Here is a 16,148-nt window from a genome sequence, read left to right as displayed (position 1 = left end):
ATAAGATGGGAGAACTTCACCCTGAATGACTAAGGTGAACAGAATGTCAACCTGTATGGATCAAATGGCACAAATTTAGAGATGTGTTTCTACAGCATAAGCTAGTTTTTCCTAACTAAAGCAGTATGTACCCATCTATGTTCCAAATCCTTGGAAATTGTTATATAGGTGTTTTAAGAATATTAGAGAAATATTCAAAGAAACTTTTTTTTGGATGGACTAAGAATGCCTTATTATTTTCCCACTTAAAATAATGGAACACAGGCTCCTGCTATCAAAAATTTCACTGTAATACAGTATTAGAAACTAAGTATTAGATTCCAGTAATAAAAGATGCCTGCATTTTCCCTCTTCCATCAGAAACTTTTTCACAAGGAGGAAAGGGTATGTGGAAACAAAGCAATATAAAATAGATCACATAAATAAGAAGCCAAAAAATTAATTTTATTGAGTAAAGAAGTTCATTCAGAGCTTACACAGATCATAAGAGTACTTTAGATTATAACAGCTGGAAAGATCAATAGCTGACTGGAAAGAAGAAAGGAAGCAGTTTCTATTTTCAACGTAGAAAAAAAATCTAATTGCTACAGATGTCTTGTAAAATCCTCAAAACAAGGTCTAGTCAAGTTTATTGTTTGGTAATTTTTTCTTTTTCTAAGGGGAAAAAGGGCAAGATTTAATGTGTATACTACTGGTTACAACTAATATAACAGCTTGAAAAATCATGAGACGGAAGCATAAATATAATATAAAAAGACAAAATTTTAAAATTGTATTGTAGGAATATAACTATAATAAGTGGAAAAGATACATTAAAACCATCAGTGTGTTTGTTACACTTGTTCAAAACAGAACTCATAAGGCAGACCAAAACTGATGCAAGTTAAAGAAAATGGTCTGTTTTTAGGAAGCATGTCCAGACAGACACCACAAAGAAATGCCAACAGAGACTATGTGGTCCCCTCTTGTTACTAGTAACGTGTCAAAGGTGGAGTGACTGGGTTAACAGCCTAAGCTTTCTCCAAGGATTTGTAGTATTCCGTCAGCACGGTCCAAGCCTTCGGAGCCATGAAACCTTCAGGTGGTTTCTGGCCTTCTCGAGCAAGTTTGCGCATTCGTGTTCCTGAAATAAATTCAAAGTCTTCATGGCTAAAGGAGAGGAAAAAAAGAAAATTATTTCATAATTTTAGAAACTTAGACTTTTAAAAGCATTTGTTCCTTCTGTTCATATTAGACAAGCTTAATGAAAAAAATACTGAACATAGTACTTGTGAATATAAATCTCATTTCAAATTTGTCACTGAACAAAAAACAGCACTATTGAATATTACCAATTTTTAGAACCAGAAAAAAATTAGTATTGAAATTTTTATTGAGACCATTGTAGAGTCACATGAAATTGTAAGAAATAATATAGCCAGTCACCATTGTACCCTTTATCCAGTTTCTTCCCAAAGGTAACATCTTGCAAAATTATAGCATATCACAGCCAGGATATCAGTGTGGAAACAATCTACCAATCTTACTCAGACTTTCCTAATTTTACTTGTACTAATTTCTCTTATGCACTTAATACTATACTACTTTATCACATGTGTAGGTTCATGTAGCTGCCACAGTGAAGTTACAGAACACTTCCAAAACCACACCCAACTCACGGGTTGCCCTTTTATAGTCATACCCGCATTGCCCCTCTGCCCTCTCCTCCCCAGCTCCTGGCAACCACTAATCTAGAACTAGATGCTGTAGTTTTTTTTTTTTTCTTCAAGAAAACACTAAATCTAATTTAGCTAGCACAAATTGAAAACTTTTAAAGAAGTTTCAATCTGAAAGGCTAAATTAATACTGGAATATTAAGAGTAAAATTGAATTCTTTTTTTTTCTGGAATAGCAAGTAGCAATAATCAGTACTATTTAATTGACAAGACACAACAGAGGTAGTGTTGATAGTTTTTCTCATCTTCACACATACAAAAACACACAAAAGCCCTCAAACCACTAAGCACAGAGCACGTACAGCTATGGCATATATTGCTTACCTTAAATTCATCCATCCTCTTCTCTCAAACATGGAAACCAACCTAGATGGCCAACTAGGACTTAGCATGCATTCAGAGTCACTCAGGTCACCAGATCACGAGCCTGTTTACTTCTAGTTGGCAGTTCTGTGTTCCTTCCTCTCTTCATTATTTATAGACTTAACCTGAAAACCCAGTGCAATCATAAACTACCAAGTGGCCCTGGCTTCTGGAGGTATGCCAAGTATGTTTTAACTAATAATCACACTTCTACAAACCTAGAAGGAAATAATTAGAGGCAGACAAATATTATGCCTAAGACAGCTATGCGAAAGTCATTTTACAACAGCAAAATACTATAAATAACCTAAAGGCCGAAAGATCCTAAGTAAGTTACTACAGTCCTGAGTAGAATATTACATAGTCATTAAAGTATGGATGGGATAAGATGCTCATGATGTGATTAATGATAAATAAAATAACCAGGACACAAAACTATATACAAACATTGCTATGAACTTATAGGTGGAACCTTAGGGAAGTAATTAGAATTAAATGAGGCCAAAAGGGTGGGCCCCCTATGATGGGATTAATCTCCTTACAAGAAAATAAAGAGACAGGAGATTCTTGCTCTTTCCTCTACATAAGGACACAGCAAGAAGGCAGCCATCCACAACCAGGAAAAAGGGTCCTCACCAGACACCGCATCTGCTGGCACCTTGATCTTGAACTTCCCAACCTCTAGAACTGTGAGAAATAAATGTTTGTCATCTAAGCCTTTCAGGCTATGGTATTTTTTATAGCAGCCTGAACTCAGACAAATATCACTGCTATTTTTAGAAAATACAGAGAGAGAGAGAGAGAGAGAGTGCACACATAAAGAAATATGCCCTATGTAGTCATCGTTGGGGTTTTAAAAAAAGAAGAAATATGCCCAAATGTTAACAGTGGTTATTTCTAGGAAATGGTCTTACAAGTGCTTTTTATTTTGTTCATGTTTTCTGCAGTTTTCTACAATGATCATTTCATCAATTATCAATATTATCAAAATCAAATAAAAATGTCAATTATAATTTTATAATGAGTAAAAATTTATTTTAAAAATCTCTATCCAAAATGATCATTCTGGCCTCACAACAATTATAATGCCTATTAACACACCTGTAAATGACAGACATTAGCAGTAAAAAATACATCTGAATGGTGCTAGGGACACCAAATATATTCAATAAATATTAACTGACCAGTGATAAGGTGGTTTATTATTTAACTAGGAGCTCAGTAAGTATTTGGTGAAATATGAAAGGATAAATAGGTACATGTAAAGGAAAATGGTTCAATATAGCACCATTCATAGCCCTTAATGAGTGACTTTATACTGTGGCAAAAAGGGGAATTTAGCTTTACTGAATACTGAGGTTAATTTGTGCTACTACTTTGTTTTTTGAAAGACATTAATGTTTTATTCAAATGTAACAAATTAAGAATGGGTCTTAGAAGTGGGTGGCAGAGGGTCGTAAGACAAAAAACTAACATGCATTAAGATGGGATAGGAGTGTTGATATAAATAAGTGAACACATAAATACATAACATAAGAAATGTTAGTTACTGAAGTTTGGGCTACTTCTACATTCCCTTTTATCTAAATCTGGACTATTCATATTAGAAGTTTCAGCATGCCCTTCATAATGATCTCATCAATAATCCTCTTCAGATCTGTCTTCTCTCTGACCTCACTCACCTCCACACTAGTCAGCTTTCCACCATCTTCCTTATCACAGTTCACTGAGTCTAGCTATGAGCTTGTGGGCTATCCACTCACTAGGGTGGGCTCTAGAACAAGAAAGAAGTGTTATGATTTCCTTAGTGATCTAGGTGGTATATCAAGCTTCTGGTTTCTTCTGTTTGATGTTTGTTATCTGTGTGCTCAATGACTCAACTGCTCACAGGGTTTATATGAGTCTTGGGCTTGTTTTTTTTTTTTTTTTTTAACCACCGGCCTCCAAGCATCTCCTGTACCTGACCTACCCCTCTGCCTGACCACTGCTGTCAGTTCTTACAATCAACTTGACATTTGGTTCCCGGTCTAGTTCTACCTCTTAGATTCACTGTTGGCTCCAATTCTGGCCTTTCCAACTTCCCAGTGAGGAACCAGGATTTTAGCAAATGTTCCACTCCCCTTTGAAACATGTCTAAGAGTTTTACTCTGGAATGCTATACATATATGATATGAATATAAACTAGTGTGACTCATTTAATCAGTCACAAGAAAAATCAATGTCACTGTTTTATAATCTCATTTCTAACTATTAAGCAGAAAGGTACTACTACTTTAATTCAGATATGTGACATCCTCCCCTAGTCATCCTGTCTATTCTTCCTATTCCCTGCATTACGAGGAAGATAGACATACACATTCAACTCAGTATTTCAACTCTCATCATCTTAGGTAAAACACATTTTACATGTCTACACCAAATTATTAAAGATGATGGATAAAAAGGACAGATTAACAGATACTGCTTCAAAATAAGATGGTTTGATTCAGAGAGTTTATAATGTAGGGAGTATCTCCCAGCTCTATCATAGTCAATGTGCAAGAAATGTCAAGTTGACCATGATATACGGGTCCATGCAGATGAGCTGGTTACTACAGTTCAAAACAAAGTAAACTATCATCTTTATATGACATAAAGGACTATGACTTAAGGGGAGAAAAACAAAGTTACTGCATGTGAAATGAGCCTAGAAAAATAAGCAAGGCTATGAGAGAAGAGATTTCAAAAACAATCAGGAGAGCTGGAGTTAGAAACAATGTATAAGTTTATCAAAACTAAAATAAAAACTGAGTTTGAGAAAATGGAGAAGCTCTCCAAAGAAAGAAAACTCACCAAAAGGCAAAACATTTGTCAACAAGGTAGAAGGAGAACCAAGATGATTATATGTAGTCATGGAAGAAGGGAAACTTAAAAATGGAAAAGCCATAGAGGGCTTAGGAAGATGACCACAGTAGGGAACAAAACACTGAATCTACAAATCAGAATTTAAATCTTCCTTAATAGGAGAGTTTTAATAGATGATAAAAGAAAGAGATGGAGCAGTGAAACGGCAGAGATACACAATGGAGTTCAGATGTGTGTGTGTTTTTTTTTTTTTTTTTTTTTTTTTTTAAGGAAACAAGAGAAGGCTTACCAAGTTACATAGGCAGGAGAAAGTAAGTGGCAAGAATGACAAAGGGGAGGAGGATGAGTGCCAGGAGAAGAAACAAGAGAAACATAGGATGGAGAAGGAAGCCCAGGATGAAGACACAGGGAGAGGGGCTTTGACAAGGAGGAGGGTCAGGAGTGATGAAAAGAGGAAAGAAGGTGAAGGCGGAGTGGGGAGAGAGAGAGAGAAATGATTTGGTGTTAGAAAAAGATGTGGTGGTTAATGCAAGATGGTCTTAATTTTCTCAATAAAGATGTCAGGTTGCCTTCTGAGGGTGTGGAGAATCTGCGTGTGAATGAATGTATAAAATAATCCACCAATGCAGTTAGTTGACTTTATCTCCAGGCCAGAGAGGTTACATCTCAGGACAAGACTTAGCAAGCAGAGCCTAGACAGGAAGTTAAGGGAGTTGACTAGTTATGGAGGGGGTCCAGAGAGCTTTCCAACTGTATCCCAAAATGCTTGCTCTAACCAGATGTAAAATTAAAGCTGGTTTGGTCAATAATAATTTGACAAAATACTGACTGAATGTGTTTCAGTTCCTTAGGAGGTCCACTTATCGGCTCCCTAAATAAGCTTCATTTTGAAAAATGATGAAGCTACAGCTTTCTGTTCACGTAAATTTTAAACTCTGGTTTCAGAAAAGAAAAACTTGTCACTTGCTTTATGAAGTGCTTGTTGTTGAAGGCAATGAAAAAGAAGAGAGCAGCTTGCTGGATGACTCTGCCTAACTTTTCGGAAAAAAGCCAGACCAATTAAAGTCCTTTCTTTCCCCAAAATGCCAAACTGTCTGAAATCCAGAAGTTTGCTTGCATTCCTTCTCAAATTGCAATTTTAAACCAAGGTCTCTGGGTACCTCTTGTCCTGAAGCTATTTCACACTCCATCTGCCCTGCATGCCACAAGCATTTCTTCATCACACGGAATGGGAGTTTCCACTTCCACATGGTGGTGGTTCCACTCCACCCCGGCTACAGAAAACACATTTTTCTCCACCTCATACTTATATTTCTATCTCTGTCACATAAGGATTTTAACTTTTTATCAGAATGTAGGTTCAAGGAGTGGACACAAGAGTCACCATAATCAAATCATATTTTTCACAAGGACATCTTCAAATGGACATTTTTTTACAGAAATAACTAAATTAAAAAAAAACTGAAGAATTTCTGGAATGAGCTAAAATTATCTCTGAACTTCACCCATGAGTAATCAGGAATCTGCCAGTAGCAGGAAAGGCTACTAAATAAGGGACCTTAGGTTTTCACTACAAATAAATTCTAATTTGGGCCATTTCATTACATTAGTTAACCAATCTTCTATGGCACCTGGAAAAAGAAATACAAGTATGTTTGCTTTTTTCCTTCTCAAAACCACTTGGTTACAGATTCTTATAATCTACAGCAGACAGAATGCTAGCTCTTAAGACAAAAGAGAAGAGGTTAGAACAGCAAGGAGGGGAAAAAAACCCGAAATGAGCAGAATATGTGAAACCCTTCGTAACATACTAACCACATGTGGCCAGCATCTTGACGAACTCCAAAGTAGAAATGACTCTCGGCCACTTGTTCAAGATGTTAAATCTTTACAACCATCTGCTGTTTCTCACTCCACATACATGGCCATCAGAGCCACCATTACAAGTTGCTCACATGGACAAGAGCTGGGGTCAGCAGATGGCCCTTCAAGTGTATCTTTTGAAGGTTCATATTTGATTAGACCAGCTTTTTAAAAGTGCTAACTAGGCAACAAGCAATTCAGAGAAGTAAAAGGGAATTTCTTCTTTGATAGGACGAAAAATAATACTGGTAACTTATAAGTGAATCTGTTTTGAGTCTAACTAACTTTTTAATCTAACTTGAAAGTGGGTTACATCAAACATAGTATATATCAAAACATTAAGCATTCTTAAGACTGGGGTTAAAAATTCTCTTCAATATCAGATAAACATTTATGGCTTTCTTTTCAGGAACCTAAGCACTGTTTGACATCATACATGACAAACTTAACAATTTTTATTTTCAAACCAAAGACCAATTGAAAGACATGAAAAATTGAATTATCTAAAATCTAATTAATAAAAGCCATTCATCTGTCCATGTTTTCCCCCCAGCACTCGTCTTTTAAATAAAGGCTAGAGTGTGGCACCTATTAAATATTCAGCCAAATAATGGACTTCCAGGGCTGTCCTAAAGTGTACTGCAAAATCAACTCAATTTCTCAAGAGATGATTTTTGCCATCCTCTTCCCCCTCCCCAAGGCAAACATCCTATAATGCATAGGACAGCCTCTCCAGAACAAAGAATTATCTGGCCCAAAAGGCCAATACTCCTGAGATTGAGAAACCCTGCTAATGGGTATAATAAGAAAGAAAGAAAGATTGAGTTGATAGTTTTATAAAATGTAAATTTCACTCTCACCCTAAAGGGGCAGAAAAGAAAAAAGAGATCTCAAAGTCACAGGAAAAAAGAAAAGCAGGTAACAGAACAAAACATCACTATCTAAGACATATAGCTTTATTGTTATTTCCTCCTAGACCTCTTTACAGTAAGAAAGAAGGTCAATGACTGGACACAGCTCAGGTCTACAGCCTAAGGCAACATCATGGCCAGATCTCAGTGGCATCTGATGGTACAGATACAGAAAAACTATACTCTGTGTTTTTAAGAGGAGTGGGAAGAAATGGGACAAGGAGATGGATGCTACCTGCCCCCAGTGATACCTAAGGAGATGAGTGTGCTGTGAGGAAGCCTCTTCCAGAGTAGTGGGGAGCCTTCATAAACTTCTTTACTCAACTACAACCAGTGAGACTTACGGCATAGTATGGTACCAGATACTGACAAAGAGCCATTAAAATGATAACAAAGAACTTCTAGTAGCATGGAACGATGCTCATGAAAAGTAAATTAAAAAGCAGGACACAAAACTCATATTATAAAATCAACTATGTACAACTGTGTTAGATGAATGTATAAAGAGAATAAAAGCAAACCACACAAAAAGTATTGGTGACATAGGTGTTAATTTTCTCTTTTTAAATGCTCTTGTAATTTTTCTCAAACATATTTTCAACTGGTTGACCTCTTAGGGGGCACTTACTCCATCTACCCCTTATTCACTCAAGAATGCATCGAAATCAGGGCACCCTACTTAGTCACAAAGAAGAAACTTTCTAGGAAGACAGGATTTTTATCTTTTTTTTTTTTTTTTTGAGAAGGAGTCTTGCTCTCTCCCCCAGGCTGGAGTGCAGTGGCACGATCTCAGCTCACTGCAAGCTCCACCTCCTGGGTTCACGCCATTCTCCCGCCTCAGCCTCCCGAGTAGCTGGGACTACAGGTGCCTGCCACCACGCCTGGCTAATTTTTTTTTGTATTTTTTTTAGTAGAGATGGGGTTTCACCATGTTAGCCAGGATGGTCTCGATCTCCTGACCTTGTAATCCACCCGCCTCAGCCTCCCAAAGTGCTGGGATTACAGGCATAAGCCACCGCGCCTGGCCGGAAGACAGGTTTTTAAGAGTGAGCACAAATGGCTAGGACCTATTTTCCTTCCACTGGAGGACATCAAGGGCACTTGTATGGGGAGACCTGGACTGCTCTACATATGCACTAGGGAAAATACTCTTTCAGGAACTGTCTCATTTGCTCTTTTTACTTTTTCTCTGGTACTGATACTTTACAAGAGTGGTCAAACCTGGTCAGGGCTTTAGAGAGAGAGAAAATGACCTTTGTCCTGCTTTGGGTTCAAAGGTACTTTGGCTTCCTGGCATTAAAAAAAATGTCTTCAACGTACTCGATTCCAGTTCACTAGAATTCTACACTGCGGGCAAAGCCCAAGAGTACTGCTCTGTCTTCAACTGCTATTTACTGCTCCATGCATATCTCCCCTTCCCCCTCCCTTCTTTCTCCCAGATACTATGGTTGATTAAAAGCAGCATATGGCTATTGCTGGGTTTTATACCAAAAATATCATAATAACATCTCTTTAATGGTGTCTTATCTATCATTCCTAGTATCAACCACTAAGGGAAAAAAATCACTTCTATTTTATTTCCAGAAAATGTAAGCTTCTCACCTCTCCACAACGGTTTCAAAAGAGGGGCTTATGAAAAGATAAAACAAATAATGCATATTTCCATGTCATCTGTTTCATTACTGATTAAAGAAAGCTTGCCATAAAAACTAGGTAGGAATGTATCATCTTCTATTGTTAGATAATATTCTAAAGGGAGCAAAATACACAAAATCTTTTATTAACTGCTTTACGAAATGTAGAAGCAGACTCTTGCCATCAGAACACTTTTGGAATCAAAATATTTGCTGTTACAGAAAACTTAAAATTGTACACAATAATGATGGTGTGTGAAACACGAACCCTTCACTAATTCCATCACACCTTTATACCTACAGTTCTTTCCATTAAAACTCTCTGCCCATTATCTGTGGAATTACAAAAGACGATACTGAATTAAATTGGTTTTGTTTTGAAATGGGGGAGGTGAGTAGATTTATGTATTTGATAAGAAAAAGCAAAACAGCTTTCATTTAATATAACAATTATACTACAAGTCCTACTGACTGTGCCTCCTGAAGATGCTTTGAAGTCAAGCCACTTCCTCCAGTCTGCCCATTGCAACCCACCCATATGATACTGATACATGCCTACACACTGACCTCCCTGTCTTTCTTTCTCTTTTCTAAACTTCTAGGTCACTTTTATAACTTTTATGTTCCATGTGGATACTTTCACATTTGTCCTTGGTTTTACAAACACTACAAGTATACTGACTTTGTAATCTATATCTGGTAATTCTAACGTGAAGTCTCTGCAGGTCTGCTTCTGCTGACTATAGTTTCCATTTTTTTCTTGCTTATCGTTCTTTGTTTCCTTGTATCCTTTGTCATTTTTGACTAAAACTGTTCATTAAGTATATATAAATATTTATAGGAGTAAGTCGAGACCTAGGATGCTGATGTGCTCCTCTAGGAAGAGTTTATGTTTGCTTCTGCTGAATGCTTAGAGGCCTGCCTACTCAAGAACCACAAAAAACTAATTTCATGATCTGAGGGTTTTTTGTTTGTTTGTTTTAATATCATCCAGGTAATGTAAGTTTGGCCCATTTGAGCAGAGCTTTCAGCTTTCGAGCTTAAAGTAGAATGTACTGCTCACATTCTCCTAGAACAGAAGAAGGAACTGGGTTCATTTCAGGTTCTCCCTTACACTTAATTAAGGTGGGAGGGAGTCTCAACTGAATGGGAGTGTCTCCTGTTGGGCTCTCCACCTTGATCATGAGCAGAGTTGTATTTTCTATTCCCATCTACACTGAGGCATTGAAAATCAATACTCTCAAGTTTGTTAGGTTTACCAGGGCAAAAGCAGCTTCAACACTCAGCTTCTGTGAATTTTCAGCATTCACTTACTGGTTTTGGCCTCACAGTTCTTTTCATCATCTTGTCAGATCCACAATATTTTTATGAAAATGTTTCATTTAATCCAGCATTTTTAATTTCTTCAGAAAGGCAATCTGTTAAATCTAACCTACCTCTTTACTAGAAACCTGAATTTTTTATAACCAATCCATATAGTCACACCACCATCTTTTAAAAATTCTTATCAACTCCAGCTCCTACCTTTCAAGAACTGCCTTATCTGGCCCCTGAATATCCCCCCTTTGACTCTGTTCTACCTCACTCTGTTTAACCCTCTATGATCCTTCTCACCCAAGACTTTGACATGCACAGATCCTTTTGTCCAGAATACTATTATTCCCTTCTTCATCAAAGGAGTGCTGACTCATCTTTTGGAGCTCAGCGCAAACATCACTTACTCCAGGAACCCATCCCCAGTACCTCAGACTTGGTCAAACAAATGCTAACTGAGTTTCCCACAGTCTTCTGCCAAGTACTTACCATCCTTAATTGTATGGTCAGTGGTTTACTATCTGTCTTCTTTCCTAGAATTTAAGTTCCATAAGGGCAATGACAATATCTGCCTGTTTCCAACTATAGTACCTACAACTTAGCAATGACTTGCAAATAGTAAAGGCTCCATAAGAAATTAATAAATGAGGCTGGGCGCGGTGGCTCACGCCTGTAATCCCAGCACTTTGGGAGGCCGAGGCGGGCGGATCATGAGGTCAGGAGATCGAGACCATCCTGGCTAACACAGTGAAACCCCATCTCTACTAAAAATACAAAAAAAATTAGCCAGGCGTGATTGCAGGCGCCTGTAGTCCCAGCTACTCGGGAGGCTGAGGCAGGAGAATGGCCTGAACCCGGGAGGCGGAGCTTGCAGTGAGCCAAGATCGCGCCACTGCACTCCAGCCTGGGTGACAGAGCGAGACTCCATCTCAAAAAAAAAAAAAAAAAAAAAAAGAAATTAATAAATGAATAATGCAAAGTAAAGTCAAAGTTTTGTACTAATTTCAATAGAATATATTGACCTCAATACAAGATCCAGTATATATAAAATATATAATTTGATTTTCAAAAATATATATAGTTATACTATACCTAATTATAATTCAAATGCATACTAGAAGACAATATGATGGAGTTTAAATTAGGTCTTATCTATTAATGATCACGAAGCAACTCCCCACTATAAAGTATGTGCAAAATTAACAAATAAAGGATGAGACTCATTGGTAAATTCACGCAGTTATAGTCAGACTCTACATGTATTCAGAAGAAACATCAAAATTAATAAAAACAAAGCATTTTATGAATTAACAGAAAAGACAGTTTCCCAATACTCTAACAGAAATACTTGTGTATTGCAAAGACTGTGGCAAGAAAGGGAAAGGAAAGAATTCACACAAGAAACATTTCAGTGGTCAACTTGATAAGACTCGGCTATGAAGAGTGAGGGAAAAGGATAAAGGACTTTAAAGTTCTATATAGTATGAGTAAGAAGTAACTAAAGAAATGTAGGATTTGGGGATATTATGAGGGTAAAGGTAAAGCTGGTTTTGGCCATTTTAAGAAATGGCCGAAGAAGAAATAAATTTAGAAAGAAATCAAAGCAGCAAGAAATCTAAGTAGAAATGTTCACTAGTGTGGCAGGCAGAATTCTAACATGGCCCCAGTGACCTTTGCCCCCAGTGTTATTACCATCCTATGTTATTGCATGGCAAAAGAGATTTCGCAGATACAATTAAAGTTACTAATCAGTTGACCTTAAAACAGCAAAATTATCTGTGTGGCCCTAAGCTAATCACTCAGATTTTCCTGTCTTGTAGCAGAAGGGAAGTCAGAGAGATCTGAGGCATGACAGGGATGCAACATGAGAGAGGTTCTACTGCTGAGATGAAGCAGCCCACAAAGAAAGACCAAAAGTGGCCTCTAGGAGCAGACAGCAATGCTCAGCCAATAGCAGAAGACAAGGACTTCAGTTCTGTAACTAGAAGGAACTGAACTCGGCTAATAACAAGGTTCAACCTGACAGTGGATTGTTTTCAGAGCCTTCAGATAAGAACCCAACCTGGCCAGAGAACCCTGTCAAGCACACCCAGTCTTCTGACCTAAAGAACCACGCATGAGGTAATAAATGGGTGTTACTTTAAGTAGTGCTCTGTTACGCAACAATAAAAAACTAATACAACTGGGAAACACTGATGTACAGGTTTAAAAATTACCCCCACAGTAACGACAGGAACGGACGAGCTCTCCCATGGAAAGAATATCTGAAAAAGCCTTGGAGGATGCCTACAGTTAGAGTTTTTTTTTTAAAATGACACTAACAGTACATTATTTAAAGTATACTCTGGGCCAGGCGCAGTGGCTCATGCCTGTAATCCCAGCACTTTGGGAGGCCGAGGCGGGCGGATCACGAGGTCAGGAGATGGAGACCATCCTGGCTAACACGGTGAAACCGCATCTCTACAAAAAAAATACAAAAAATTAGCAGGCCGCGGTGGCAGGCGCCTATAGTCCCAGCTACTCGGGAGGCTGAGGCAGGAGAATGGCATGAAACAGGGAGGCAGCGCTTGCAGTGAGCCGAGATAGCGCCACTGCACTCCGGCCTGGGCAAAAGAGTGAGACTCCATCTCAAAAAATAAAAAAAGTATACTCTGGCATCAAAAACATGAAAGAAATACTCTATTGAAAATGTGGAAATAACCAGACAACAGGCATTTATGTCCACCTACCCATTCATTTACCCATTTCCACAAGGCACTCTCACTCGTTTGTACTGTCTGCTTTTTGAGTTTACTATTTCACTAATCTGAATAATTCTGTATCTATCTACCCTAATACAAAGACTTACTTTATAATAGAGGGGAAAAAAATACAAATAAGATAATTGAATTACCTCTAAAAGTTTATTTGCAATTTCTGAAAGAATGGACTTTAATCTTGTAGTCCTAAAACTAAATTTCCTTTAGTGCCTATTATAACTAATTTGAACCTCCTTAACTTTCTAAATATAAACAGATGATTTTTATCATAATTCTTATCAACAATGTTTTGCCTGAAATCATAAAGTTTGTTTCTTTTCTCCTAAGCATTGTCTTACATTGGTATTTAATCAAATAAAAAACAAAACAAATTCATTAGTTACATAAAAGCTGATGCTGAGTAACATCCATTAATCAAACAAAAGACAACCTCATCTGTGCATAATTAATAACTGTTTTCTCACTACATCAAACGCTATCGCCTTTCCACAAAATTTTAATCACTTTCCAACGTATTACCATCAACTTAATTATTTTTGAACACAAACACAAAAAGTTAGAAAACTAAGGCAGTTTTAAAGCTTCCCCAGTTATTACTTATTAAGATTTGGTAACCCCCAAAAAATTCCAAGACAATGAACCACTCATGCAACTAATATAGAATTCATCTTTGGAAAATCTTATGAGAACTGATGTAATTATTTAGCTTTTGAATGATTAAAAGAGAGACTTAAAGCAATACTATACAGTTATTTAACCAAACATCAAAGTTATCAAAGGCTTACCAGCACATCAGTCAACTACATACAGATGGGGTTTAGGGTCCTGCGTGTGATTAAACCAACTGATCATGCAAAAAGACCACAGTAATGAAACATTTCGGCACAAGAAGTGTAAAAGAAAAGCTCAACTCTTTTTAGTTTGGTTTTCATAACTCATCAAAATGGAAATTCACCTAAGTTTTAAGCATTTAGCCACTAGCAGAATAATTTTATTTCCCTCTCCTTGCTCTCCCTTGCCACTATATTAGCAACTTAAGGAAGTTAATCCTAACTCTCAGAACAAGATTGTGTTCATAATCCCTTATACACAAACTAAATAAATCTCATGCTAGGTGAGAAGCAAAAGGTTTCTGGGCCCAGCATTTCACCTGACATTGTATGTTTTACAGATCTGTAGGAAGGCACTGCTACCCTTTTTTAGTGGTTTTACAGTGGGGAGCTTTTAAAAGAACTACAAATTATAGGGCCCTCCCCAGACTAAGTAAATTAGAATTTTTGACAATGGCCTACCATAAAAGGGCAGAACTGTACCCAAAACTTTTTTACTTCCCTTAATAATCAATTTATATTTTAAAGTTTTAATCACCTTTTGTGGTAAAACAGTTCAAAGTTTACTATAATTTCTTTTTATTCTTTTTTTTTTTTCTTAAAAAAATTTTAAGGCATCCTTTTAGTAGAAAAGGTCCACTGGTAGAAAAAATCCTTTTATAACTCTCAGCACACCGCTTTTACAGTTGCACTTTTTAGACAGTGAAATCATACTAGGTGTACATATATAGTATATATACACATACATATAGATACGTATTTCTTTTAAAGGCAAAAAAAATCCCACATGATTTAGAACTATTTCTAAATGTTTATAAACCTAATTTTGTACAAGGGTAAAAATGTTCTAGTTTGTTGCAAATTTTTCTCTTGGTGTGGTTCAGAAGTATACTCGAATCTGGGCCACATTTCAGATCTTCAGAAAATATAAACTAGAGTATCTCCTGTCTTGAATTATATAGGGAATAGTCAGGAGTCCTTTTACACCTGCCTTTTCTGTTCATTTACTCTCATAAGACTTTCCTGTATTTTAGCTACAGTTCATCTCTCAGAAAAGTCTGCTGTCACCTAAAAGTATGCATTGTCTCCAGAATTATTTCTGTCATTAATGAGAAACCTAACATCCCCCAATCTCCACTGGTAACAACAGTATTTCTTTCTCTGGACAACTTATCATTTATTTCAAATAAATCAAATGACAACAAACTTTACATCCATTTTAGAAACAAGAGAATGTTGTTTTAATTTTTTAAACGTTTCTTTTTCTCTTCTGTCCCCACTATAACAAAATGAGCCATAAAAATGAGGACACAGGGTCAGGGCTGCATTATTCCTAAATGGGGAACCAACTATGAAGTATCATGGGAAAGGATGGCAGCTTTCAGACTAATGGTTATTAGGCCATAGTCAATTTCCAATTAGTACATGTCAGTAGAGCTGACACTGATAAAAATGTAAATTAAAAAAACTATCTGTTTTGCTTGTTGAATTATCTGTTTGCTTGCTGAATGTGGATTGTGATTTGTAATAAAAGAGCAGGTACACTAAATAAAGGTCAAGCACAAAACAATTCATATGTACAAGTACCTACTAAGCTGTAAAAATAAGTAGGTGCTATAGATAATGCAAAGAGCTATACATTTTGGGCTAAGAGGGAATCACCCTGTCTGCTGCCTTTATTCCACAGACAAGGAAACAGGGCAGAGAAGACAGGACTCTCAAGTCATATAGCAAGGACAGGGCTAGAATCCACAACTTCAGAGTTTACAGCTTCACACTACTGCTTTAAACTTACAGAGTGTACTACCTATAGATGAAAGTTAATACAATTCTGTCAGTCAAAGAGAGACAGATACAAGGGGCCTCCAAAAGGTTCATGGAAAACGTTCATTATCAAAAACAACTATGCATGGAT

The 16,148-nt window shown here is 37.0% G+C and overlaps 1 protein-coding gene across 9 annotated transcripts in view; it reads right to left on the bottom strand.

Moving 5' to 3' along the window:
• Positions 1–423: 423 nt before the first annotated feature.
• Positions 424–16,148, bottom strand: part of PAPSS1 (3'-phosphoadenosine 5'-phosphosulfate synthase 1) — a 107,256-nt gene continuing 91,531 nt past the window's right edge. For all 9 annotated transcript variants that reach the window (XM_055296805.2, XM_063611115.1, XM_063611114.1 and 6 more), the window contains one exon: positions 424–1,149. In XM_055296805.2, the coding sequence (XP_055152780.1) occupies positions 1,011–1,149 (139 nt within the window). In that variant the 3' untranslated portion in view covers positions 424–1,010. The remainder of the gene's footprint in view (positions 1,150–16,148) is intronic.

Source organism: Symphalangus syndactylus, chromosome 10 (assembly GCF_028878055.3).
Source record: "Symphalangus syndactylus isolate Jambi chromosome 10, NHGRI_mSymSyn1-v2.1_pri, whole genome shotgun sequence".
Classification (NCBI taxonomy): Eukaryota; Metazoa; Chordata; class Mammalia; order Primates; family Hylobatidae; genus Symphalangus; species Symphalangus syndactylus.
Note: the sequence above shows the minus strand (reverse complement) of the source record. Positions and strands in the feature narration are given on the sequence as shown.